Source organism: Chrysemys picta, chromosome 20 (assembly GCF_011386835.1).
Source record: "Chrysemys picta bellii isolate R12L10 chromosome 20, ASM1138683v2, whole genome shotgun sequence".
Taxonomy (NCBI): domain Eukaryota; kingdom Metazoa; phylum Chordata; order Testudines; family Emydidae; genus Chrysemys; species Chrysemys picta.
The window spans coordinates 1187866-1214321 of record NC_088810.1 but is presented as its reverse complement, the minus strand read 5'-3'; the positions used below and the strand labels follow the sequence as shown (position 1 = coordinate 1214321).

The 26456-nt window shown below is 60.2% G+C and overlaps 1 protein-coding gene across 10 annotated transcripts in view; it reads right to left on the bottom strand.

The window, feature by feature from the left end:
• Window positions 1–26456, bottom strand: part of LOC101934582 (guanylate-binding protein 1-like) — a 126873-nt gene that overhangs the window by 98046 nt on the left and 2371 nt on the right. For 2 of the 10 annotated variants that reach the window (XM_065573922.1, XM_065573932.1), the window contains exons 4-17: window positions 26111–26223; window positions 24340–24527; window positions 23851–24069; window positions 22834–22919; window positions 17691–17747; window positions 17364–17571; window positions 16797–16924; window positions 15505–15614; window positions 15061–15263; window positions 13428–13661; window positions 12187–12467; window positions 11601–11813; window positions 11011–11113; window positions 10264–10457 (exon numbers count right to left, since the gene is read on the bottom strand). In XM_065573922.1, coding sequence (XP_065429994.1) covers window positions 10264–10457; window positions 11011–11113; window positions 11601–11813; window positions 12187–12467; window positions 13428–13661; window positions 15061–15263; window positions 15505–15614; window positions 16797–16924; window positions 17364–17571; window positions 17691–17747; window positions 22834–22919; window positions 23851–24069; window positions 24340–24527; window positions 26111–26223 — 2337 coding nt within the window. Of the gene's footprint in view, window positions 1–1569; window positions 1678–1972; window positions 2059–2976; window positions 3196–3529; window positions 3718–4041; window positions 4155–5005; window positions 5110–5321; window positions 5525–6163; window positions 6630–7039; window positions 7242–8865; window positions 10054–10263; window positions 10458–11010; window positions 11114–11600; window positions 11814–12186; window positions 12468–13427; window positions 13662–15060; window positions 15264–15504; window positions 15615–16796; window positions 16925–17363; window positions 17572–17690; window positions 17748–22833; window positions 22920–23850; window positions 24070–24339; window positions 24528–26110; window positions 26224–26456 lie in introns of those variants that run through there. The other 8 variants (XM_065573924.1, XM_065573929.1, XM_065573935.1 and 5 more) reach the window with 7 other exon arrangements.

Genomic DNA, 26456 nt, shown 5'->3' with positions numbered 1-26456 from the left:
GGGCGGGGACGGGCTGGCTCAGGGGGGCGGGGAATGGGACACGGGGCCTTTCCCCTCTAGGGGGCGCCAGCCCCGATGCACCCCAGGGAGGGGACTGGCTGGCTCAGGGGGGCGGGGAATGGGACACGGGGCCTTTCCCCTCTAGGGGGCGCCGGCCCCGATGCACCCCAGGGCAGGGACGGGCTGGCTCAGGGGGGCGGGGAATGGGACACGTGGACTTTCCCCTCTAGGGGGCGCCGGCCCCGATGCACCCCAGGGAGGGGACTGGCTGGCTCAGGGGGGCGGGGAATGGGACACGGGGCCTTTCCCCTCTAGGGGGCACCGGCCCCGATGCACCCCAGGGCAGGGACGGGCTGGCTCAGGGGGGCGGGGAATGAGACACGGGGCCCTGCCCCACTAGGGGGCGCCGGCCCCGATGCACCCCAGGGCAGGGACGGGCTGGCTCAGGGGGGGCGGGGAATGGGACACGGGGCCTTTCCCCTCTAGGGGGCGCTGGCCCCGATGCACCCCAGGGCAGGGACGGGCTGGCTCAGGGGGGCGGGGAATGAGACACGGGGCCTTTCCCCTCTAGGGGGCGCTGGCCCCGATGCACCCCAGGGAGGGGACTGGCTGGCTCAGGGGGGGCGGGGAATGGGACACGGGGCCCTGCCCCACTAGGGGGCGCCGGCCCCGATGCACCCCAGGGCAGGGACGGGCTGGCTCAGGGGGGCGGGGAATGGGACACTGGGCCTTTCCCCTCTAGGGGGCGCTGGCCCCGATGCACCCCAGGGCAGGGACGGGCTGGCTCAGGGGGGCGGGGAATGGGACACGGGGCCTTTCCCCTCTAGGGGGCACCGGCCCCGATGCACCCCAGGGCAGGGACTGGCTGGCTCAGGGGGGCGGGGAATGGGACACGGGGCCTTTCCCCTCTAGGGGGCGCCGGCCCCGATGCACCCCAGGGCAGGGACGGGCTGGCTCAGGGGGGCGAGAAATGGGACACGGGGACTTTCCCCTCTAGGGGGCGCCAGCCCCGATGCACCCCAGGGCAGGGACGGGCTGGCTCAGGGGGGCGGGGAATGGGACACTGGGCCTTTCCCCTCTAGGGGGCGCTGGCCCCGATGCACCCCAGGGAGGGGACTGGCTGGCTCGGGGGGGCGGGGAATGGGACACGGGGCCCTGCCCCACTAGGGGGCACCGGCCCCGATGCACCCCAGGGCAGGGACGGGCTGGCTCAGGGGGGCGGGGAATGGGACACGGGGCCCTGCCCCACTAGGGGGCGCCGGCCCCGATGCACCCCAGGGCAGGGACGGGCTGGCTCAGGGGGGGCGGGGAATGGGACACGGGGCCCTGCCCACTAGGGGGCACCAGCTCCCACCTAGCTACAATGCTCCGTGGCTATAAGTGGTTCCGTGTGTGACATGAGTTGCTGGGTCTCAGCCCAGTTCCGAACAGGAAGCCCCCCACCCCCACCCCCCCCAATACGGCCCAAGCCCCAGCTCTCTCTAAACCGAGCTGGGACCAGGAACAGCGCCGCCCCCCAACGCCCCTGCAGCCCCTTCCCCCCAGTCCCTGGGGCTGCCCCCAACTGACCTTGGGCTCCGGCACCGAGGGCTGGGCAGTGCTGACTGCTGCTCTCCTGAGTGGGGCACCCCCGATGGGGTCCATTGGGTACCCCACGGAGTAAACGCTGCCTTCCTGCTGGGAGCAGAAACCCCCCTGTTAACTGGAGCCTTCCCTGCCCCCACCCACGGCACAGATCCCAAGGGACCCCTGCCCTGCCCCCGCCTGAGCCCCTCTGCTTCCCCCAGCTCCCTTCCCCCCACCACACAGATCCCTAGGGACCCCCTCCCCCATCCCCACGTGAGCTCCATTGCATCTCCCAGAGCCCAGCCCCCACCCACCACACAGATCCCATGGGACCCCGTCCCACCCCCCCATGAGCCCCTCTGCATCTCCCAGCGCCCAGCCCGCTTCCGCCCAGCCCCTCCCTCACCTGCAGGTCACTGCAGAGCTCATTCAAGAGAACGGGCTCGTCCCGGGACAGCAGGTCCACGACGCGCTCCAGGAAATCAGCCAGGACTGGAGAGAGAGGACAGAGCAGGATTCGGTGGGCTGGGGGCTCCTGTCCAGTCACCCCCTCCCCCTCCGCCCTGGTCTGGCTCAGGTACGGAGGTGTGTGCTGCTGCTGCAGGGTGGGCTAGGACTCCTGGGTTCCAACCCGGGCTCTGCGCTGGCCTGCTGGAGGCAAGTCATGGCCCTGCTTTGTGTCTCAGTTTCCCCTGCTGTACAAGGGGGACAATGGTGCTGACCCCTTGGAGATGGATGGCTGGGAAGCACTAGAGAAGAGCCAGGGATCGTCATCGTTACAGGCAGCTGAGTCCCTCGTTCCCAGCCATCGAGGCGGGTGATTTTCCAGCCCGAGGCCGGGGCCAGAACTGGGCGACTGACGGGCTCTCGGGTCCTGGCAATTCCCCAAAACGCAAATTGTTTCAGATCGAACGAAAGAATAAAACTGCTCAGAACTTCCAGCCAATTGAAAAGCCCAAATCCTGACGTTCCACCGACATCCCGAGAGCCCAGCCTTCGGGGGCCGTTTTTCGGTTTAAATAAAACAGGAAATCTCAAAATGGAAAGTTGTTTTGAACCAAAAACCAGACTTCTGCCATTTGGGGAAGTTTGGGGGTTTTCCCACCACACCAACAATATGGAGAAAGCAACGGGAATTCAGGGGAAATGTCTCTGCTGCAAATCTGCATTTGTCACCACACAAATGTGTCCAGCAGTACCCAGGTGCCTGACTTTTCACTGCTATTTATTGGGTGTATTACGGTAGTGCCCAGACGCCCTGGTCCTGGCACACGACCTGTTTGCGCTAGGCGCTATACGCTAGGATTGCTATTTATTAGGTGTCTTACGGTAGCACTGAGGCCTCCCGGTCTGGACCCATGATCTCATTGCGCTAGGCGCTGTACAGACACCCCCCAGCCAGACACTTACACGCCCCATCAACCACTCTGTTCCCCACCATGGTCTTCGGGCTCCGGCTCAAGGCGTAGTCCTTAAAATGCCCCATCTGCTCCTGGAACATGGGGTGCAGCTGGTCTGTGGGAGCCGGCGGCTTGCCGTGCCCTCCATCCGCTCGGGGGGAGCAGAAATGGAACAGTTTCCGGCAGGGGAATAACCTCTGTACGCAGCTGGACGGGGAGTCCTCCGAATCTGCGAGAGAAAGGGGGTGGCAGGTGAACCCTGGGGTCACACAGAGTGGCAAGGGATACTGAGGGCAGAGATGTGGCCGCTCTGGGGCAGGGCACGAAAGCTGTTGATACATGGACCCCTCGTGCATCATGGAGATGCAGCCACCTCCGGGGCAGGGCGCGGAGGCTGTTTCACACCAGTGCTCGTTTAGGACAGGAAGTGAAGCAGGCTCCTGTACCCCTCTGAGACGGCAGGGGTGAGTTGGGGAGGCAGGATGGAACCTGAGCTGGGCTGGGGACCAGCCCGGATGCCGGGGTTCCTCTCCCCTGGGGGAAGGGCCCCGATGGCCATGCACCTTGCGGGGAGCTGAGAGCCGAGTCCAGCTCGTGGTCCGTGGCTTCCAGCACCTCGTCCAGGCAGGGGTCGGGCGCCACGTCCCGCAGGCACCACACGAAGTCGGGCAGCACGCTGCTCAGAAGGAAGCTATTCTCCCAGGAGAACTCGTCCAGCACTCGCACTACCCGGGGCAGATCCCTCACGTACCTGCAGGGGGCGCCGTGAAGGAAAAGAGAGGGCCGAGCGACGGGAACCGAACTAGGCGGGGGTGGAGGTGGGGGGGCAAATGGGACATGGGGCCTTTTCCCTCTGGGTCACCAGCTCCCATCCGGCCCCAGGGCAGGGAACTGGCTGTGGGGGGGACGATGGGGAATGAGGCCGGGGCCTTCCCCCTCCAGGGGGCGCCAGCCTCAAAGTGGGGGGACCACTGGCACAGGGGGGCAGGGAATGGGACATGAGGCCTTTCCCCGTCAGGGGCGCCGGCCCCGATCCGGCCCCAGAGCAGGGTGGGGGCCGTGCTGGGAAGGATACGTCAGGCGGTCGAGCTGCCTCTGGGGGTCGCCCTCACTCCTGGTGTTATAGACAAAGACGCTGCTGAGCAGCACGTCCAGGACGAAGAGTCGGGAGAGCTTCGTCTCATCGCCCTGCAACGGCAGCGAGAGGCACATGAGCAGCGGGTCTAAGCACGGCACCCCACTGCCCTCCCAGAGCCGGAGAGAACCCCAGAGTCCTGGCTGCCAGCTCCCCTCCCCCACAACCACAGCACCCCACTGCCGTCCCAGAGCCGGAGAGAACCCCGGAGTCCTGGCTGCCAGCTCCTCCCCCCCCCGCAACCACAGCACCCCACTGCCCTCCCAGAGCCGGAGAGAACCCCGGAGTCCTGGCTGCCAGCTCCTCCCCCCCCCCCCCGCAACCACAGCACCCCACTGTCCTCCCAGAGCCGGAGAGAACCCCGGAGTCCTGGCTGCCAGCTCCTCCCCCCCCACCCCCGCAACCACGGCACCCTACTGCCCTCCCAGAGCCTTGAGAGAACCCCGGAGTCCTGGCTCCCAGCCCCCGTCCATCCCCAGCCCCCCCCCACACACACACACACACTCTAACCACTGCACCCCACTTCCCTCCCAGAGCCAGGACAGAACCCAGGCATCCTGGCTCCCAGACCCCCGGACTCCCACCCACCCACCCACACTCTAACCACTGCACCCCACTCCCCTCCCAGACCCGGGAGAGAACCCAGGAGTCCTGGCTCCCAGCCCCCCGCACACAAACACACACACACTCTAACCACTGCACCCCACTCCCCTCCCAGAGCTGGGAGAGAACCCAGGAGTCCTGGCTGCCAGCTCCCCCTCTAACCACTGCACCCCACTGCCCTCCCAGAGCCAGGAAAGAACCCAGGAGTCCTGGCTGCCAGCCCCCTCTGCTCTAACCCACCAGACCCCACTCCCTCCCCCCGCCCCCACACACACATACTCTAACCACTAGACCCTACTACCTCTTGCTCGGTGAATCCCTCTGTGTCCAGCAGCACCAGGGCCTGGTCAGGCTGAGTCGGGTGGGGCAGGCACCACACCCAGATCCCCGGGGAGCGGGGGAAACCTGTGGGGACAGAGAGGGGCACTGAGTGGGGGCTGTGGGGAGAGGGGGGTCGGGGAGGTGCCGGCAGAGGATCAGGGGAGGCAGGGGTTCTGGAGGCCCAGGCGAGGGGTTGGGGAGGCCCAGGAGGGGACTTGGGGGAAGCCCAGGCAGGGGACACAGGGGGATGGTGGAGGCACAGGCAGAAGGAAGGGGGAGCAATGGGGACCCTTCACCTTCGCCCTGCCCCGCCAGCCGGTCCATGAGGAAGGATTTCCCGGTGCCACAGGGCCCGAAGACGGCGAAGACGTGGAGGGGCCGGGTGAGGCCTCGGAGCAGGCCCAGGGCGGCCGGGTTCACCCGCAGGGCACCAGAGCTGGGCACCGGCTCTACCAGGCAGACGGGCTCCATGGCGTCCGTGGGGGTCGGGCGCACGGGGCTGGGGGAGAGAAGGCAGTGTTACACCAGAGGCAATGCAGCGGGGATGCCAGTTGGCTACTGGAGGGACCACGGTTGGGAGCCAGCTGGGACCACCAGCGCCAGGCCCACCGCAGGGCACCCGCTCTGCACAAGGAGGGGGCAGAAAGGACCCGCTCTCCAGCCACATGGCCCCTCTGCAGGGAGCTGACTGGCTCTGTTTCAAAGAGGGGGAAACTGAGGCACAGAGCAAAGGCAAGGCTGACGACAGATCCCAGTCCCCGCTGCTCTAACCCACTAGACCCCACTCCCCTCCCAGAGCCGGGGAGAGAACCCAGGAGTCTTGGCTCCCAGCCTACCCCCACGCTCTAACCACCAGCCCCCTGCTCCCCTCCCAGAGACGGGGAGAGAACCCAGGAGTCCTGGCTCCCAGCCCCCCCTGCTCTAACCACTAGCCCCCACTCCCCTCCCAGAGCCGGGGAGAGAACCCAGGAGTCTTGGCTCCCAGCCTACCCCCACGCTCTAACCACCAGCCCCCTGCTCCCCTCCCAGAGACGGGGAGAGAACCCAGGAGTCCTGTCTCCCAGCCCCTCTGCTCTAACCACCAGCCCCCATTCCCCTCCCAGAGCCGGGGAGAGAACCCAGGCGTCCTGGCTCAAACCTGGCTGGGGCCGTGCGAGGACCTCAGGGTGGAGCGGAGCTGGGGTACCGCAAGCTGTGAAGCGTCCCCGGGCTGTGGGAAGCGGGACTTTCACTTTCACTTTCCCTTTCGCGGCTGCCAACACTTCCCCCCACCCGGCAGTGAGGAGTCCGGTGGCACCAAAGACTAACACATTGAGCTGGGCGAAAAGCCCCTTCGTCAGCAAGCGGCTGCCCAAATCAACCTGCTCGTCCTTAAGGGGCCACCGGACTCCTCGGTGTTCTCGTGGATACAGACTAACACGGCTACCCCCTGATACTTAGCGTTAAATCCGTGACCCAAAGCGGGGAAGCGGGGAGCCAGGACTCCTGGGTTCTTTCCCTGGCTCAGGGACAGGGGTGGGTTCCAGGACTCCTGGGTTCTCTCCCTGGCTCTGGGAGGGGAGTTTGAAGCTCTGTGTTCAGCACTGCTCTGTTATTGTTCATGTCGCTGCTGCCACCGTCAGGAACTAAATGAGAACGAGAAACGATTCCCCCGCCCCTGCTGCTGAACAAACGCTAGACTGGCAGCCCCCCTGCAGACACCCCCTCTCCCAGCGCAGGACGCAGCCCCTCTGGGGTGGGGCAGGGGCTGGGTATATAGGGACCCCTCACCTGGCCCAGGGACGTGGCCCCTCTGGGATGGGGCAGGGGCTGGGTATAGGGGGACCGGGTCAGGGGTGGTTATATGGGGACCCCTCGCAGCCCCTCTGGGGTGGGGGGGCTGGTTATAAGGGGACCGGGGGGGTTATATGGGGACCCCGGCGCAGGACGCGGCCCCTCTGCGATGGGACAAGGCAGCAACTTACCACCATGACCAGTAGCACTTTGGGACAGGAAGTTAAGGGCAATGTCTTACCCGCTGACTGTGCAAAGGGAGTGAGAGGCTGAGCTGAACTGAGTCCCCCAGTGGGGGTTTAGTGGAGAACTGAGGTCAGCGCCCCAACCCGGGGAAAACGGTCCTGGCCTTGGGGCTAAGACGACTCTGTCATTTCTGCTGGGCCAGGCGGCAGCACAGCATGCTGGGAGCTGCCACCTCCATGGGCCGCTCTGCAGTGGTGCATGCTGGGAGCAGTTGCCTTCATGAGCCCCACAGAAGCAATGCCTGCTGGGAACTGTCCCCTCCCTAGGTCATGTGGGAGCAGTGCATTCTGGGAGCGCTGGGAACTACTCCAGCTCCATGGGCCAGGGATGCCATTTAGGGGAGGAAAGGGGGTCTTTCCCCCCCTCCCCCCAAGTTTCAGTACATGTCCTAGCCCCAGGTGGAGCTCTTAACTGTACAGCCCTGGGTGGGTACAAAAATGTGTATCCACAGCCGATCCGCAAAATTTGTCTGTGGCTAGCCGCTCCCGTGGCTTACTCTACTTACCATGGCCAGGCTGAAGCCAGAGCCCCGTCAGGGAGAGCCGCGCGGGCAGCTGTGGGGAGCCCCGGAAGAGTCACGGACCCTCCAGCTGCCCTCGGCCAGGTGGGGAGCCTGGGGGGCGGGGATACAGCCAGGGGCTGCTCTCTGCCCCTCCCCACCCTGCACCGCGGGCAGGCGGAGGGTCCACCCCGGCTTCCCACGGCTCCACACTGGAGGAGCTGTTCAGGGGTTGCTCAGGCCCTCTGCCCAGGGCAGGTGGAGGGACCCAGGCTCCCCACAGCTGCCCGCGTGGCGCTCCAGTGGGGGATGTGGGGGGAGCTCGGAGCCACACCCCAGCCACGCAGGCAGCTGGGAGTCTGGGTCTCTCCACCTGCCCTGGGCGGGGGCCCCGAGCAGGCCCCAGCCAGGGCAGGTGGAGGGTCTGCACCACGGTTCCTCACAGCTGCCCGCCCGACTCTTACTGTGAGAGCCCTGCACAGATACAAAATTTGTATCCGTAGCCACGCTGCTATCCAGAAAAATGGTCCCCAGATAGAAAGCGGATACCCACAGATTTGCAGGGTTCTACTGGAGCGTGAGCTCAGAGAGGTGCCGCTCCCAACTTGGGTCCCAGGGTTTTGTTTACAAACGGGGGCAGGGTGATTCAGAGAAGAAAGGGCTGGGTATGAAATTAAGGATCTGAAAGTCCTTAGATGAGCCTGTAAAACAGGAATCTCTCTGTGTGCAGGGGGGTTGGGGGCATTGACAACAGAACACAGAAGATACCCAGCCATGGTTACATTCAGAAAAGAGGGAGGGGTGAAAAGAAGGGGTGAAAACCAAGGGAAGGGCTAGTGGCCCCATCACCACAGTATCTGAGCACCTCACAACCTCTAGCCTAGGTCTCCTCACACCCCTCGGTGAGGCAGAGCAGGGCTCTTATCCCCATTGTACAAATGGAGCACTGAGGCACTCACAGACTAAGGGCCAGATTTTCAAAGGTATTTAGGCCTAGGGGGATTTTCAAAAGTGCCTAGAAGGTTTGGTGCTTTGTAAACCCCACTGGATACCTGGCTGCATCTTTGGGTGCCTAAAGACCATTGAAACCCTGTCCCTAAGGTCGGTCAGAAAATCCATGGGGCTGGGGGAGAGAGTAGAACCCACGTCTCTCAGGGCTAGCACCCCATCCACTGCACCAGCCTTTTTCTCTGCCGCATGCTGGGGGGTGGGGAAGGAGGATTCTGATAGATGGGAGCAAAACCAAGTGTAACGATGTGGCCTCTGGCGGGACACAACGGAGAGTGTCAATTCAGGACAAACTGCTCAGAACAGGGCAGTTACAGCCCCAGGCTGGGGTTTCTCCACCTCTAAGGCACCAAACCAGCCAGCCAGAGAGGACTTTGGTCTCACCCACTGGCTAACCACAAGTCACACAAGCAATTCCCTCAGACACTCCAGTTTCCCAGTATCACCACCAGTGCCACTTGTTATGGGGACAAATGGTTATGAAAACCAATACCCCAGTAAAAGAAAAAAGGTTCTCCCGATCCCAAAGGACCAAGCCCCAGGCCAAGGTCAGTATACAAATCAGATCTTACCCACAAATCACGCTGTCACCAATCCTTTAGAATCTAAAATCTAAAGGTTTATTCATAAAAGAAAGAAATACAGATGAGAGCTAAAACTGATTAAATGGATCAATTACATCCAGTAATGGCCAAGTTCTTGGTTCAGGCTTGTAGCAGCGATGGAATAAACTGCAGGTTCAAATCAAGTCTCTGGAACAACCCCAGCTGGGATGGGCCCTTCAGTCCTTTGTTCAGAGTTTCCGTTTGTAGCAAGGTTCCTCCAGAGACCAGAAGCAGGATTGAAAACAAGATGGAGGGGTTTTCAGGGCCTTTTATAGCCTCTACCCCTGCTCCAAGTAGGGTAATCAGATGTCCCAATTTTATAGGGACAGTCCCGATTTCTTATATAGGCTCCTATTACCCTCCCACTCCCTGTCCCGATTTTTCACATTTGCTGTCTGCTCACCCTAGCTCCAAGCTTGGTGAACTGCAGAAAGTAAATAGCCCAAACAAAAGAAAGTCATCGAGATTTTTCTACCATAGTTTCAATTGTTGTATTCGAGAGTTAGTAACAAAGTAAGACTAGACATTAACCTAACTGCAGTGCCCCTTCAGTGACGTGCCCCACGATGTCAGAGCATGTTAGGATTAGAGCTGAGTGACGCTGTTTATTTCACTTGATTTCTTTATATAGCAATTAAACACAGAGCTCCTATCAGCTAATTTCTAAGTTATTCTCTGCAAAACAACCTGAGAGTTTTCAGGTGCCTGCGTAGCCCCTGGAATCACGGTTAAAGTTTCCTCTCACCCCCATCAGAACCCGAAATGGTACCACCTGCGCCGCTTGCGCCGTTTTCTCTTCTTCTGCATCTCCTGCATTTGCTGCATCTGCTGCTGCAACTGCTGCTGCATCTGCGCCGCCTCCCTCTGGAAACTCGCGCACAGCTGCTGCGCCTGGTCCTGCGGGATGGAGCCAGCTGAGGGTTAGCACCACTGACACGGGGCTGTGGGGAAGGGGGCAGCTGGGATAGAATCCACCCTCACTTTAACCCACTAGACACCACTCCCCTCCCAGATCCAGGCTAGAACCCAAGAGTCCTGGCTCCCACCTCTCCCCACCCGAGGCAACTCAGTCCCAGTCCCAGGTCCCCAGGGGCCCGGGGCAGGTACCTGCAGTTTCAGGGCCAGCGCTCTCTCCTGCTCGGCCAGCAGCTGCCTCCTGTCCTCCTCCATCTTGGCTGTCAGCTGCCGGACGTGCTCCTCGTGGCTGCGCTCCTGGTCCTGCAGCAGCTGCTCCGTCTTGGCCTGCATCTCCTGGCTCAGCTGGGCCTCCCGCTCGGCCGCCTCGGCCCGCGCCCGCTCCACTGGAGGGGGGGGCCACATGGTCAGGGCCAGTGGCTCGGGGTGCAGAGGGGGGCCTGGCCCAGGGTCACTGGGTCATCGGCACCCAGGAGTCACCAGATCTATGGAGCCAGAGCCCTGGCCCTGGGGTCACCACATCCATGGGCTCTGGATGTATGGGACCCTGGGGGTCACATCATCTTTGGGGCACTGGATCTCTGGGGCCCTATGTCACAGCATCTATGGAGACTAGGAGTCTCCAGGCCTGTGGGGCACAGAGCCCTGGCCCTGAGGTCACAAATTCATGGGGTACTGGATGTATGGGGCCCTAGGCTGGGATCACTGGACCTATAGGGTGCTGGGGTCACAAGGCCTTTGCCACCACAGAGCCCCTACCCTGCAGAGCCCTGGCATCTGTGGGGTCCAGGAGTCACAGGATCTATGGAGCCGTGAAGGCCAGGGGTCACGGGGTCTATGGGGCCATGGCGTTCAGGGGGGTGAGTCTGTGGCCAAGGGATCACCAGATCCATAGGGCCGTGGGGGTCACAGGACTACGGGCCCCAGCTCTGGAGTCACCTTCGATCTCCCTCTGTCTGTCCGTGAGGCTCTGGTCCGTCTGCAGGATGGCCTGGGCCACCGTCTCCTTGGACTTCAGAAACTCCTGCAGCACCTCGGCCGCCTGGGGGCACCGGGGAGAAAGGGGGTGAGCCGGGGCCCTCAGCCCCTCCCGCTTGCCTCCCTCAGATCGAGGGGCCCACAGCCCCTCCTGCCTGCCCCCCCACACCAGCCCCCCCAATCGAGGGGCCCACACTGCCTCGACCTGCCCCCCCACAGCCCCTCCCTCCTACATCTACCCCCTCCCCCACACAGACACCAGGGGACCCCAGACCAGCCAGAGCCTCCACACTGCCCTTGCATCCCATCAGCCAAATATGAGCCCGGACCACAAACTGACTGAGGGATCCAGCGATGCCATCGATACTTCTCCCCGTTAGGGCGCCCGCGGGCTGCGTGTGCAGCTCAGAGCCACGGCCAGAGACAGAACCCAGGAGTCCTGGTTCCCAGCCCCCTGCTCTCACCACCAGACCCCACTGCCCTCCCAGAGCCAGGAGAGAACCCAGGAGTCCTGGCTCCCAGCCCCAGTTGATGCTATTCAATCAATTCACCATGATCCCTTTCCCTGGCACCCGCTGGTATTTCTCCACCATCTCCCGCTGGTCGGCCAGGAAGCGCTGGTAGCCCCCGGGCACCGAGTAGCTCCCCTCGCGGACCCGCTCCTCCAGCTCCTGCGACAGCTCCCTCAGCGCGGCCGTGCACCGGTCCGACGACGCCTGCTCGTTCCGGCGGCAGAGCTCAGTGCGCTTGGAGTCCAGCTTGTCCTGCGGAGAGAGGGGACATCGGAGCCGGTGCCCGCTGGAGGGGAAAGGCCTCGTGCCCCATTCCCTGCCCCAGAGAGCCAGACAGTTCCCTGCCCTGGGGCCAGCACGCCCTGGAGGCCCCATGCCCCATTCCCAACTCCACAGAGCCAGCCAGTCCCCCCCTTCGCCCCGGGGCCAGATCAGGGCCAGCGCTCCCTAGAGGGAAAAGACCTTGGGTCCCATTCCCTGGCACATGGAGCCAGCCAGTCCCCACCCTGGGGCCAGAGCAGGACTAGCGCCCCCTGGAGCGGAAATGCCCCGTGCCCTGTTCCCCTGTGGGTCACTGCAGGCTGGGGCAGGATGGGCTGTGCCCCCATCGCAGGGTCCCTGGTACCTTCAGGTGCCGCTGGTATTGCTGCTCGTCGTCCTTGAAGGCGCGCGCCATGAACGCCCGCAGCGCCTCCCGCTCGCACTGGGCGTGCACCTCCAGCAGCTCCTGCACGCTCTCCGTGGGCAGCGCCGCCCGCCGCTCCAGCTGCTCCTCGTAGACAGCCACGGCCTCCCCCACCGCCGCCGAGTTCTCGATCTGCGCCAGGGCCAGCACCGCGCTCTCCATGCAGGGCACCGCCCCGCTGCGGATGGCGTCCACGTAGGTCACCGCCAGGTTCCCCAGCACTGCCGGAGGGGCAGGGTCAGCACCAGGTTCCCCAGCGCGGCCGGAGGGGGGCAGCGTCACCGCCAGGTTCCCCAGCACCGCCGGAGGGGCAGCGTCAGCACCAGGTTCCCCAGCGCGGCCGGAGGGGGGCAGCGGCAGCGCCAGGGGGCCCAGCGCGGCCGGAGGGGGGCAGGGGCAGACCCTGCTGCACATTCACCAAGCCTGGGATGCACCCCCGTCCCCAGCCCTCTCAGAACGTTCTCCATTCCCTGTCCCCTTCCCCCCGGTACACACCTGGGACCCACCAGACCCCACTGCCCTCCCAGAGCCAGTAGAGAACCCAGGAGTCCTGGCTCCCAGCCCCAGTTGATGCTCTAATCCCCTTCCGGTGCTCTCATGATGAGTCCCCATCCCCATCTCCCTGGGACGTGCTCCAATCCGCATCGCCATCACACATCACAGCCCTATCCTCTCCCAAGGGCCGCGTGTTGCGGATTGTGGGGGAGTTAGGGCCCTGCACCCCTCTTCCCGAGATTCACTGCGACTCTCAGCCAGCCAGTAAAGCAGAAGGTTTATTCAAGGACAGGAACACAGTCTCAAGCAGAGCGTGTAGGTACGACCAGACCCCCCTCAATTAGGTCCCTCTGGGAGGTTCAGGGAGCTTAGACCCCAGCTTGGGGTTCCCTGCGTTGCACCACCCAGCCCCAACCGAAACTAAACTCCCCGCCCCTCCCGCTGCTCCTCTCCTTTGTTCAGTCTCCCGGGCAGAAGGTGTTAATTCTCCCCACCCCCGTTCCTGGCTCAGGTTACAGCTCAGGTAGCTCCCTTCAAGGGAAGTCCCACATCCCCACTGCAACCCCCCTGCAACATTCCCAGGTCAAATCTGCCCTGCTCCCTGCTCCGTCACACCGCGTCCCCATCATCTCCTGAGGGCCAAACCCCAATGCCCCCCTGAGGGCCGCGCCCTGATCCCCACTCACAGGTGCCCGTCACCACGTGGCCGCCGGGGAGGGTTTTGGTGCCCGTGTGCTGGTGGATGTGGCTGCAGAAGCGCTGCGCCGGCTCCAGGAAGTCGGGGCTCAGCGCTGCCTCGGGCAGCTCGTCCAGCCGGGCCAGGTCGCGGCGTGGGGCCGGGCGGTCGAACACGAAGCACTTGCGGGAGGGGAAGTACTGGCGCAGGTACTTCTTGGGCAGATCCAGCTTCTCGGGCTGGCCTGGGAGAGACCCCCCAGAATCAGAGCCATGGTCCCAGCCAGCCTGGTACCCCCAAGCCCCTCCCCGCTGCCCCCATTAGACCCTCAGCCCCAGTCAACCTGGTACCCCCAGCACCCCCTGCTGCCCCCATCAGACTGACCTTCTGTACCACAAAGTAGCACCCTAGAACCCCCATATTCACACTGTCATATAATTATGATGTGTTTTGTACACAGTCTGCCTTGTGAGGGATCATTCTAAAAGTCTTGATCTCTTGAACATTAATACCCTGTTGGATTGGATGTGCCAGCATTGAATGGGGAGTTACGACGTTTGGCTACGCGTATGTTACTGAAATATGTTGTGAGGTTGGGAACACCCCACAACCAGCCTTTCAGGTGTAACAATGGAGCAGCCAGATCGTGCCGACGGCCCATCGAAGGGAATCCACACTCCCAATGGCCGTCCCAGAGACTTCTCAGAGAGAGCACAGACATTGGAGACGGCTTGACCGACGGGCCTGCCTGATCCTCATGTCAAAAGATCTTTCCAGCAAGCTGGAAGAAACTATAAAAGAGGGGAAGTGACATCATGGCTTGGCCTCAAACCCCCACAGCCCAACACCTGGAGGACCATCTGGAGGACAAAGACTTTGAACTGGGGAGGACAATCCCGGGCTGGAGGCGAGTCCCAGCCTGTGTATTGAGGATCTGTGACCGGCTTGTCCCATTTGTCAGGGTGAGATACTGCTTGAGTTAAATCCTGTTTAGTTTGTTGAACTCAGACTGCAATCAATTTTGATCTCTACACTTATTACTTATAATCACTTCAAATCTCTCTGTCTGCAGTTAATAAACCTGTTCTACCTTCTACCTAAAACAGTGCATTTGCTTGAAGTGCTTGGGGAATCTCAGCTCAGGTTACCAAGTCTACTGTATGTCCTCTCCACATCGAGGGAGGGGACGACGGGGTGCTGAACTTACACTGACCAGGCTTCTGACCAGGGCAGGACAGTACAGCTCTGGGATGCCAGGCTGGGGAGCTGGGGGAATTGGCTGCAGCCTCTCGATCGGTGGTTCCTGAGTGGCCGGGAGAATTCGTGTAACTCAGGTGGGGGTGGCTGTGGATGCCCGTGGGAGTGAAGTGACTGCCAGGTTTGTGGCTTGCAACAGCATCACAGTATCAGAGGGAGACTCCAGGTTGGTGGGACAGAGGGCTCAGTGGTCCCACAGTCCAGGTTGCATCCTGGGGACCCCCACAACTCACAGACCCACGGGCCCAGCCAGACTGGTATGCCCAGCCCCTCCAACTGCCCCCAGCAGACCCACGGGCCCATCTACCCTAGTATCTTGCACCTTCCCTGCCCCCCAGAGGAACCCCCCAGGCACAACCTGCCCGGTCCCCACCCATGGTTGGCACCTTCTCTGGGTTTCAAGGCGTTCTCCAGGTACTCGTCCTCGGTGATCTCCCGCCCGTCCAGCTCCAGCTGCAGCGTGAAATCCCGCACGGCCCACACGAAGGCCGGGAAGAACCGCACGAACTCGGCCGAATCCTCCCCCTCCTGCTGGCCGCCCCTGCCGGCCGCCTTCATCTTGATGTGCTCCGTCAGCTCCGTCACATAGCTGGAGGCCGGTTAAGGAACCAGAGACATGGTGCCCCCTGCAAGGGGTCCCTGAGCCCAGCACCCACAGCCCTCACCCCACTGCCCCTGAGAACCGCACCCAGTGGTGGCACTGGCTACTGGCACCCACCCCAGACCCCTGTACCCATCAGGGTTCAACAAGTGCGACCCGGTTATGAGGGGGCATCACAGCTGCCCCCACCTCCAGGACTCCTGGGTCCCTCCCAGCAGAGGCAGGATACTGCAACTTCTCCAGGGCGCACTGGTCGATGGTGCCCAGGCTGTTGTAGACCAGGGTGCTGCTGAGCAACACGGCCAGCGTGAAGATCCACGCGTCGTTCTTCACGTTGCCCTGTGCGGGGAGGAAAGGGAGAAATCGCAGGGCGTCAGTGGCAGACCCCACTGCAGAGGGGCGGGGCAGGGTGAATATGGGGCAGGGGGCTGGAGCTCCCCCTGCAGGCACAGAGGGAAGCACACCCCTCAGACCCCACTGCAGAGGGGCAAGGTTTTGGGGCGTTATGAGCTTTTCTTAGTGTTTTGCATGAACACTGTGTGTGCCTCTGTTTCCCCATGTGCTGTGTGTGTAACGAGGAGGTGGGAGGGGGTTTGTAATTGCAGGGGACCAGGTGTGACCTCGCCTAGCAGCCGGGACCCCGGACACCAGCCTGGAGATTGGGGACCCAGCGACCGGGGGGCCCAGCCCAGCTCGGGAGCAGCCGGTTCTGGCCAGTGGGGGGTCAATGGGCTGAGGAGAGAGGGGCCCAGGGACCTGACCAGCCGGGTCCAGCCAGGGGAGAACAAAGGACGGCAGAGGGGGCCCAGCGGCCTGTTCACCTGGGACTGAAGACAAAGGGCGGAGGAGGGGCGGGTGGGGGAGGGGATTTAGGGGGCTGGGCTGGAAGGAGGGGGCTGGGTGGGGCTGGGCAGGGGACAAGGAGCAGCCGGACCCATGGGGACGGGACAGACCCAGCTGACCGGGGCTGAGACTGGCCAGGCCCGAGGGCCCTGAGAACTGCCTGGGCTGGGTCCAGACGCTCAATACATCTCCTGTGTGATGCTGGCAGAGTCCCTGCAGGCTGGAGGTCTGGGGGCGGGGGGGGAATTGCTCTCTCTGGGGGTGGGGGTCCCACGGCCCAGATCGAGGGGACTTCCTGAGAGGGTCCATGGCAGAGACAGGCTGCTGAGGGCTCAGAGGTGCAGTCCCAGAGGTGCAGGGCCAAAGGGCCTGCCTGCAGAGAGAGCGTGGGATCCTTGCGGGGCGGGGGCTGTCACACTGAAGGGGGTTCCTCTAAGGGACCTGGGAGTATGTGACAGGGGGATATGGGCAGAGAGCTGGAGCTCCTCCTGCAGGTCGGGTGTGTGGGGAGGGGAGCGGGGATATTGGGCAGGGGAGATAAACCCATGCTGACCCCTGGACCACCCACCCCCAGACCCAGAGCCCCTCCCCTCCTCCAGGGGGTGCTTGGTCTCCCCAGGACTCGCTTAAAGTCTCCCTGGAGCTGAGACCTAGCGCCCTCCCTCCCCCCCGCATCACCTTCTCCACGTCGCCCAGCCCCTCGGTGTCCAGCAGCACCAGGGTCTGGCCGGCCCGGCGGGGGTGGGGAAGGCACCACATCCAGATGCCCTTGGTGTGCGACTGGATGGTGGAGCCCAGCGAGAACCCTGGGGAGAGAGAGGCGGAGCTGGGAAAGACGCCGAGCGAGAGAACCCAGGAGTCCTGCGTCCCAGCCCCTCACTTCCTGCTCTAACCCCTGCACCCACTCTCCTCCTAGAGCTGGGAGAGAACCCAGGAGTTCTGGCTCCCAACCGGCCCCTCCCGCTCTAACCACTTAGCCCCCACTCCTCACCTAGAGCCAGGATAGAACCCAGGAGTCCTGGCTCCCACCCCCCTGCTCTGACAACTAGACCCCAATCCCCTCCCAGAGCTGGGGGCAGAGGGGCCAATGGGATTGATTGGCTGGTGCTCACCTATGACCTCTGTCAACCCTTCCCCACTACCCTGGATCACCCCACCGGCCATATAGCCTGGTTTTCCTCCCCCCTCCCTGCCCCCGGATCAGCCCCACGGCCCCATCCACCTCATATCCCCCCCAGCGCTCACCTCCCCGGTCCTTGCCGGCCAGTCGGTTCAGGAGGTAGGACTTGCCGGTGCGGTATAGCCCGGCGATGGCCACCACCACCACGGGCTGGCGGACGCTCTGGAGCAGGGCCAGGGCTCGCTGGTTCAGCTGCAGCTCCCCATCCGGGCTGTTCTCGATCAGGCACATCGGCTCCTCCATGGCGCCTGGCTGTGCCGTGCCGGGGTCAACCTGGGGGCAGCAGGGCGGAGTGAGGCTGGGAGCAGGGGGGCACGGAGGGGGCTGTTTCCACTCCCCCCACCAAAGGCAGCCAGGAGGGGATTGGGGCTGGGCTGACAGGGGCCACTCACCTTGGCCAGGACCGGCAGGGCAGGTCGAGATGCCTGAAGCGGGACCACGCGCTCCATCTGTCCAGAAGAGACAACGGGGGGCAGATACATCATGGAGAGCGAGAGAGTGCGGCCGGATCTGCCACCCGCCAAAGGGCTGACGCGCCCCGTCACCTGCCACAGAGCCGCTCAGCGCCTTTCCCCTCTAGGGGGCGCCGGCCCCGATGCACCCCAGGGAGGGGACGGGCTGGCCGGGGGGCGGGGAATGGGACACGGGGCCCTGCCCACTAGGGGGCGCCGGCCCCGATGCACCTCAGGGCGGGGACGGGCTGGCTCAGGGGGGCGGGGAATGAGACACGGGGCCTTTCCCCTCTAGGGGGCGCCGGCCCCGATGCACCCCAGGGAGGGGACGGGCTGGCCGGGGGGCGGGGAATGGGACACGGGGCCCTGCCCACTAGGGGGCGCCGGCCCCGATGCACCCCAGGGCGGGGACGGGCTGGCTCAGGGGGGCGGGGAATGAGACACGGGGCCTTTCCCCTCTAGGGGGCGCCGGCCCCAATGCACCCCAGGGCAGGGACGGGCTGGCTCAGGGGGGCGGGGAATGGGACACGGGGCCTTTCCCCTCTAGGGGGCGCCGGCCCCGATGCACCCCAGGGCAGGGCGGGCTGGCTCGGGGGGGCGGGGAATGGGACACGGGGCCTTTCCCCTCTAGGGGGCGCCGGCCCCGATGCACCCCAGGGCGGGGACGGGCTGGCTCAGGGGGGCGAGAAATGGGACACGGGGACTTTCCCCTCTAGGGGGCGCCGGCCCCGATGCACCCCAGGGCAGGGACGGGCTGGCTCAGGGGGGCGGGGAATGAGACACGGGGCCTTTCCCCTCTAGGGGGCGCCGGCCCCGATGCACCCCAGGGCAGGGACGGGCTGGCTCAGGGGGGCGGGGAATGAGACACGGGGCCTTTCCCCTCTAGGGGGCGCCGGCCCCGATGCACCCCAGGGCAGTGACGGGCTGGCTCAGGGGGACGGGGAATGAGACACGGGGCCTTTCCCCTCTAGGGGGCGCTGGCCCCGATGCACCCCAGGGCAGGGACGGGCTGGCCAGGGGGGCGGGGAATGGGACACGGGGCCCTGCCCACTAGGGGGCGCCGGCCCCGATGCACCCCAGGGCAGGGACGGGTTGGCTCAGGGGGGGCGGGGAATGGGACACGGGGCCTTTCCCCTCTAGGGGGCGCCGGCCCCGATGCACCCCAGGGCAGGGACGGGCTGGCTCAGGGGGGCGGGGAATGAGACACGGGGCCTTTCCCCTCTAGGGGGCGCCGGCCCCGATGCACCCCAGGGCAGGGACGGGCTGGCTCAGGGGGGTGGGGAATGGGACACGGGGACTTTCCCCTCTAGGGGGCGCCGGCCCCGATGCACCCCAGGGCAGGGACGGGCTGGCTCAGGGGGGGCGGGGAATGGGACACGGGGCCTTTCCCCTCTAGGGGGCGCCGGCCCCGATGCACCCCAGGGCAGGGACGGGCTGGCTCAGGGGGGCGGGGAATGGGACACGGGGCCCTGCCCACTAGGGGGCACCAGCTCCCACCTAGCTACAATGCTCCGTGGCTATAAGTGGTTCCGTGTGTGACATGAGTTGCTGGGTCTCACTACCCCTCCCCCCCCAATCGGGTACCCCACAGAGTAATCGCTGCCTTCCTGTTGGGAGCGGAAACCCCTCCATTAACTGGAGCCCGTCCCACCCCCACCCATTGCATCGATCCCACCGGACCCCCGCCCCCGCATGAGCCCCTCTGCATCCCCCAGCACCTGGGTGGATAAAAGTCAATTCTTTTTTTATTTAAATCGGGTTTTTTGAAAAAATGTTTTTTGAGAAAAAAACTATCTAAAGATAGTTTTAATTAAGCTACATTATAGCTCAAAGATCTCTCATCATGGACTAGGGATTATCAATTCGAATTCTATAGTAGGAGACAATAGAGTCATGTCATGTTTTGTAAATGAGTTCCAATAGTTCATGGATTAGGGATCCAATCTTATGGGGTTCCAGGGGCTTCTGTACAGATTATTTAGTTAATCTTTCTACCTACCCAATGGGACTCAGTGCTCAGGCTAGAAGATACCATCGGAGATGCTTAGTTTTGCAGTTCTCAAACTGTGGATTTGTGTCTCCAGAGATAACATGCTAATTAACAGCTAAAATGTTTTTAAATAAATAAACAAATAATATAGGGAGGTGAGAAATAACAGACCTCAACCCCATTGTCCCTCTGCAAATTTGTGTACACAGAGTCACTCCCTTACCTCTCTCTAAAAGTGCAAAGTTTCAAAAAGTTCAATGAACAGAAGATTGTTGGGGGCGGAATAGATCTGGACAAGGAAAAGAAGTCTGGAGATAAATGTGAGAAGGGAGGGACAGGCACTAGAAATGAAAGTGAAACTGTTTGAGCAGCATATTCCAGAAGTCTTGAGGTCTTTCTGAGTGTAACCTTCATTGATTTGAGATCCACCATACCATTCTCTCACTCAGGGCCGGCTCCAGGGTTTTGGCCGCCCCAAGCAGCCAAAACAAACAAACAAACAAAAAGCCGCGATCACGATTGCGATCTGCTGCGGCAATTCGGCGGGAGGTCCTTTGCTCCCAGGCGGAGTGAGGGACCGTCCGCCGAATTGCCGCCGAATACCTGGACGTGCCGCCCCTCTCCGGGGCGGCCGCCCCAAGCACCTGCTTGAGAAGCTGGTGCCTGGAGCTGGCCCTGCTCTCACTAGAAGGGAAAACCTATAATGGCAGCAGGCCGTAAAAGAGACCCAATTTGGGAATATTTTAATGAAGTTCCGCTACCTGTGGGTAAGACAAGCATGTGTGCAAAATGCAAACAGTGCAACAAAGAAATGCAAGGCCTGGTTGCCGGAATGAAACAACATCAGGAGAAGTGTTCCTTCTCAGGAGGAAGCTGCGTTGAAGATGATGAAAGGAACATGTCTGAACATGCAGGATCTTCAGGTTGGTAAACTTTATTTCATATATTTTTTGTAAAGACTGCCTGTCTTCCTTCTGGACTATTCTTGAATTCTCATGTTTGAGCAAATATATAGTTGCTACTCCATGGTACTATCATCTTAGATGCAGTTGTGATAAAAAATAAAGAGCTGAAATAGCAGATCTTCCTTTTATAATTTCACTTTAAAGTACTGCGTGTCGGTGAATGCAATGAGCGGTATGGTAATAATAATGAAATAACTGCATTGACTTATTTTGTTTAGGAGAATCCATCCTCAACATACAGGATTCGGAAGACTATCCACCTTCAAGTTCACCATCATTTTCTATAGTTTCAGAGTTATCTGCCAATGATAGTGTTTCAGTCACATTATGTGTCACATAGCCACAGTATATCACCTGTAGCAAAAAGAGAAAAAAAACCCTCCATCATCCAGAAACAACCATAGAGAAGTTTGTGATAAGAACCAGCAGATTACAAAAAGAGGTAATTGATGAAAAAATTGCCCGGTTTGTTTATGCAACACACTCTCCTTTCTGTATAACTGAGAATCCACACTTCATGAATATGGTTCATCATTAAGACCAGGATAGAATCCACCCAACAGAGTCAATGTCACAGGCAAATTGCTGGATAAAGTGTATGAAAGAGAAATTGAGCAGTGATCAAAACATCTAGAGGGTAAAATTGTTAACCTGAGTCTTGATGGGTGGAGCACTGTCCACAATGATCCTGTTGTATGTGCTTGTGTGACAACAGAAGACGGGAATGTCTTCCTTACAGAAACCATCGATACATCAGGAAATGCACACACAGCAGAATACTTACAAGAAGTAGCAGCAAAACCTATAACAAAATGTGAAAAAAAATCCAATGTCTAGTACACAGCTTGGTCACAGACAATGCTGGAAATGTATCCAAGATGAGAAGAAATTTAGAAGAGTCCCAAGCTAACATACGGTTGCAGTGCTCATTTGATGCAACTCCTAGCCAAAGACTTCAGTGTTCCAGTGATAAAGGCTAATGTTGTTGAAATTGCAAAATACTCCCGTAACAATCACTTTGCAGCAGCTGCTCTGAAAAAAGTGGGAGGAACCAAGCTAACTCTCCCACAAGACGTGCGATGAACTCAGTAGTGGGCTGTTTTGAGCACTGTATCAAGAACTGGCCTAATTTGATGACAGTTTGTGAACAAAATTATGAAAAAATAGATGGCACTGTCACAGCCCAAATTCTCAACATTGGGCTTCAGAGAAATGTTGAACACATGCTGAGTGCCCTGAAGCCTATTTCTGTGGTCTTGAACAAAATGCAGGGAAATCGCTGTTTTATTGCAGACGCTGTGGAAAATTTGGAAGGAACTGAGCGAGATCTTAAAAAGAGAAATATGCAATGACAGAGATAAATTAGAAGCATTAAAAAAACGAATGGGACAAGCACTATCTCCAGCTCATTTTCTTGCAAATATTCTCAATACTCGGTACCAGGGTCAAGCCTTAACTGCTAAAGAAGAGGAGTTGGCTATGACATGGCCATCCAGCAATCATCCCTCCATAATGCCAACTATAATAAACTGTAGAGCTAAGGGTGAACCATTCAAGAAATATATGTTTGCTGACGATGTTTTAAAGAAAGTCACACCAGTGAACTGGTGGAAGTCACTTAAGCACTTGGATTCAGAGGCTGTTGAAGTGATAATCTCACTTTTAACAGCAGTAGCTTCTTCTGCTGGTGTAGAAAGAAAATAAAGCAATTTAAATGTCTGTCTGGTGATGTTCTCTTCTTAATACAGCATGGCAAGAAAATCCTCCAAATATTAATGATTAACCTGTTGAATTGGAGATAGTTCACCTCCCAATGACTTCATAAAGATCTGCTTCAATTACCTTTGGTAAATGAAATAACCAATCATTCATTTTCTGATATAGCTGTAAAACTAAGCTGAAAAGTTTTCAAAATAAATCACTTAAAAAATATATAGTGTGTACCTTCTAAAAATGAAAGCTACATCTATCTCTGAGTTGTGAAGAATATGTATTAAGGTTATAACAACCAACAAGAATGCACTTTTATGTAGAAATCCATGATTAAATCGAGTCTTCCTGACTAGAGATTGAAATCAAATCCACCCTGTCCAGCGCCCAACCCACTTCCCCCCAGACCCTCCCTCACCTGCAAGTCATTGCAGAGCTCACTCAAGAGAACGGGCTCGTCCCGGGACAGCAGGTCCACGACGCGCTCCAGGAAATCAGCCAGGACTGGAGAGAGAGGACAGAGCAGGATTCGGTGGGCTGGGGGCTCCTGTCCAGTCACCCCCTCCCCCTCCGCCCTGGTCTGGCTCAGGTACGGAGGTGTGTGCTGCTGCTGCAGGGTGGGCTAGGACTCCTGGGTTCCAACCCGGGCTCTGCGCTGGCCTGCTGGAGGCAAGTCATGGCCCTGCTTTGTGCCTCAATTTCCCCTGCTGTACAAGGGGGACAATGGTGCTGACCCCTTGGAGATGGATGGCTGGGAAGCACTAGAGAAGAGCCAGGGATCGTCATCGTTACAGGCAGCTGAGTCCCTCGTTCCCAGCAATCGAGGCGGGTGATTTTCCAGCCCGAGGCCGGGGCCAGAACTGGGCGACTGACGGGCTCTCGGGTCCTGGCAATTCCCAAAAACGCAAATTGTTTCGGATCGAACGAAAGAATAAAACTGCTCAGAACTTCCAGCCAATTGAAAAGCCCAAATCCTGACATTCCACCGACACCCCGAGAGCCCAGCCTTCGGGGGCAGTTTTTCGGTTTAAATAAAACAGGAAATCTCAAAATGGAAAGTTGTCTTAAAACTAAAAAAACCAGACTTCTGCCACTTTGAGAAGTTTGGGGTTTTTTCCCACCACACCAACAATATGGAGAAAGCAACGGGAATACAGGGGAAATGTCTCTGCTGCAAATCTGTATTTTTCACCAAAACATTTTGCCCAGCAATACCCAGGTGCCTGAGTTTTCACTTAGTATTATCACTGGTATTTATTAGGTGTATTACAGTAGTGCCCAGGCCAGGCCCAGGACCCCATTGCGCTAGGTGCCATATGTTATGATTGCTATTTATTAGTTGTATTATGGTAGCTCCCAGGCCCATGACCTCATTGTGCTAGGCGCTGTACAGACACCCCACAGGCTGCCCACCCACCCCCAGCCAGACACTTACACGCCCCATCAACCACTCTGTTCCCCACCATGGTCTTCGGGCTCCGGCTCAAGGCGTAGTCCTTAAAACGCCCCATCTGCTCCTGGAACATGGGGTGCAGCTGGTCTGTGGGAGCCGGCAGCTTGCCGTGCCCTCCATCCGCTCGGGGGGAGCAGAACTGGAACAGCTTCCGGCAGGGGAATAACCTCTCTATGCAGTTGGACGGGGAGTCCTCCGAATCTGTGAGAGAAAGGGGGGTGGCAGGTGAACCCTGGGATCACACCGAGTGGCAGGGGACGCTGAGGGCAGAGATGTGGCCGCTCTGGGGCAGGGCACGGAGGCTGTTTCACACCAGTGCTCGTTTAGGACAGGAAGTGAAGCAGGCTCCTGTACCCCTCTGAGACGGCAGGGGTGAGTTGGGGAGGCAGGATGGAACCTGAGCTGGGCTGGGGACCAGCCCGGATGCCGGGGTTCCTCTCCCCTGGGGGAAGGGCCCCGATGGCCATGCACCTTGCGGGGAGCTGAGAGTTGAGTCCAGCTCGTGGTCCGTGGCTTCCAGCACCTCGTCCAGGCAGGGGTCGGGCGCCACGTCCCGCAGGCACCACACGAAGTCGGGCAGCACGCTGCTCAGAAGGAAGCTATTCTCCCAGGAGCACTCGTCCAGCACTCGCACTACCCGGGGCAGATCCCTCACGTACCTGCAGGGGGCGCCGTGAAGGAAAAGAGAGGGCCGAGCGACGGGAACCGAACTAGGCGGGGGTGGAGGTGGGGGGGGCAAATGGGACATGGGGCCTTTTCCCTCTGGGTCGCCAGTTCCCATCCGGCCCCAGGGCAAGGAACTGGCTAGCTCAGGGGGGAGGGTATGGGCAGGGCCGGCTCCAGGGTTTTTGCCGCCCCAAGCAGCCCCCCCCCCCAAAAAAAAAATACCCGCGATTGCAGTCTACGGCACTTCAGCGGCAATTCGGCGGGAGGTCCTTTGCTCCGAGCAGGAGTGAGGGACCATCCGCCGAATTGCCGCCGAATAGCTGGACATGCCGCCCCTCTCCGGAGTGGCCGCCCCAAGCACCTGCTTGCTAAGCTGGTGCCTGGAGCCGGCCCTGGGTATGGGGCACAGGGCCTTTACCCTCCAGGGGCATCAGTCCCAACCCAACCACAGGGCAGGGACTGGCTGGCTCAGGGGGGTAGGGAATGGGAGAGGGGAATTTTCCCTCTAGGGGGCGCCGGCCCTGATCCAGCCCCAAGGTGGGGGGACCAGCTGGCACAGAGGAGCAGAGAACGGGACATGAGGCCATCATACAATGATGGGGTCTAAATTAGCTGTTACCCCTCTAGAAAGAGATCTTGCAGTCATTGTGGACAGTTCTCTGAAAACATCCACTCAATGTGCAGCGGCCGTCAAAAAAGCGAACAGAATGTTGGGAATCATCAAGAAAGGGATAAAAAATAAGACAGAAAATATCATATTGCCTCTATATAAATCCCTGGTACGCCCACACCTCGAATACTGTGTGCAGATGTGGTCGCATCAAAAAAGATATATTGGAGTTGGAAAAGGTTCAGAAAAGGGCAAAAAAATGATTAGGGGTCTGGAACGGCTTCCGTATGAGGAGAGATTAATAAGACTGGGACTTTTCAGCTTGGAAAAGAGACGACTAAGGGGGGGATATGATAGAGGTCTATAAAATCATGAGTGGTGTGGAGAAAGTAAATAAGGAAGTGTTATTTACTCCTTCTCATAAGACAAGAACAAGGGGCCACCAAATGAAATTAATAGATAGCAGGTTTAAAACAAACACAAGAAAGTATTTCTTCACACAACGCACTGTCAACCTCTGGAACTCCTGGCCAGAAGGTGTTGTGAAGGCCAATACTATAACGGGGTTCAAACGGGAGCTAGATAAATTCATGGAGGATAGGTCCATCAATGGCTATTAGCCAGGACGGGCAGGGATGGTGTCCGTAGCCTCTGTTTGCCAGGAGCTGGGAATGGGCAACAGGGGATGGATCACTTGATGATTCCCTGTTCTGTTCATTCCCTCGGGGGCATCTGTCACTGGCCACTATTGGCAGACAGGATACTGGGCTAGATGGACCTTTGGTCTGACCCAGTATGGCCATTCTTATGTTCTCCTATAGGGGGCGCCGACTCTCATCTGACCCCAGGGTGGGGGGACCAGCTGGCACAGGGGGGCAGGGAATGGGACATGAGGCCTTTCCCCGTCAGGGGCGCCGGCCCCGATCCGGCCCCAGAGCAGGGTGGGGGCCGTGCTGGGAAGGATACGTCAGGCGGTCGAGCTGCCTCTGGGGGTCGCCCTCACTCCTGGTGTTATAGACAAAGACGCTGCTGAGCAGCACGTTCAGGACGAAGAGTCGGGAGAGCTTCGTCTCATCGCCCTGCAACGGCAGCGAGAGGCACATGAGCAGCGGGTCTAAGCACGGCACCCCACTGCCCTCTCAGAGCCAGAGAGAACCCCGGAGTCCTGGCTGCCAGCTCCTTCCCCCCCCCCCCCCGCAACCACAGCACCCCACTGTCCTCCCAGAGCCGAAGAGAACCCCGGAGTCCTGGCTGCCAGCTCCTCCCCCCCTGCAACCACAGCACCCCACTGTCCTCCCAGAGCCGGAGAGAA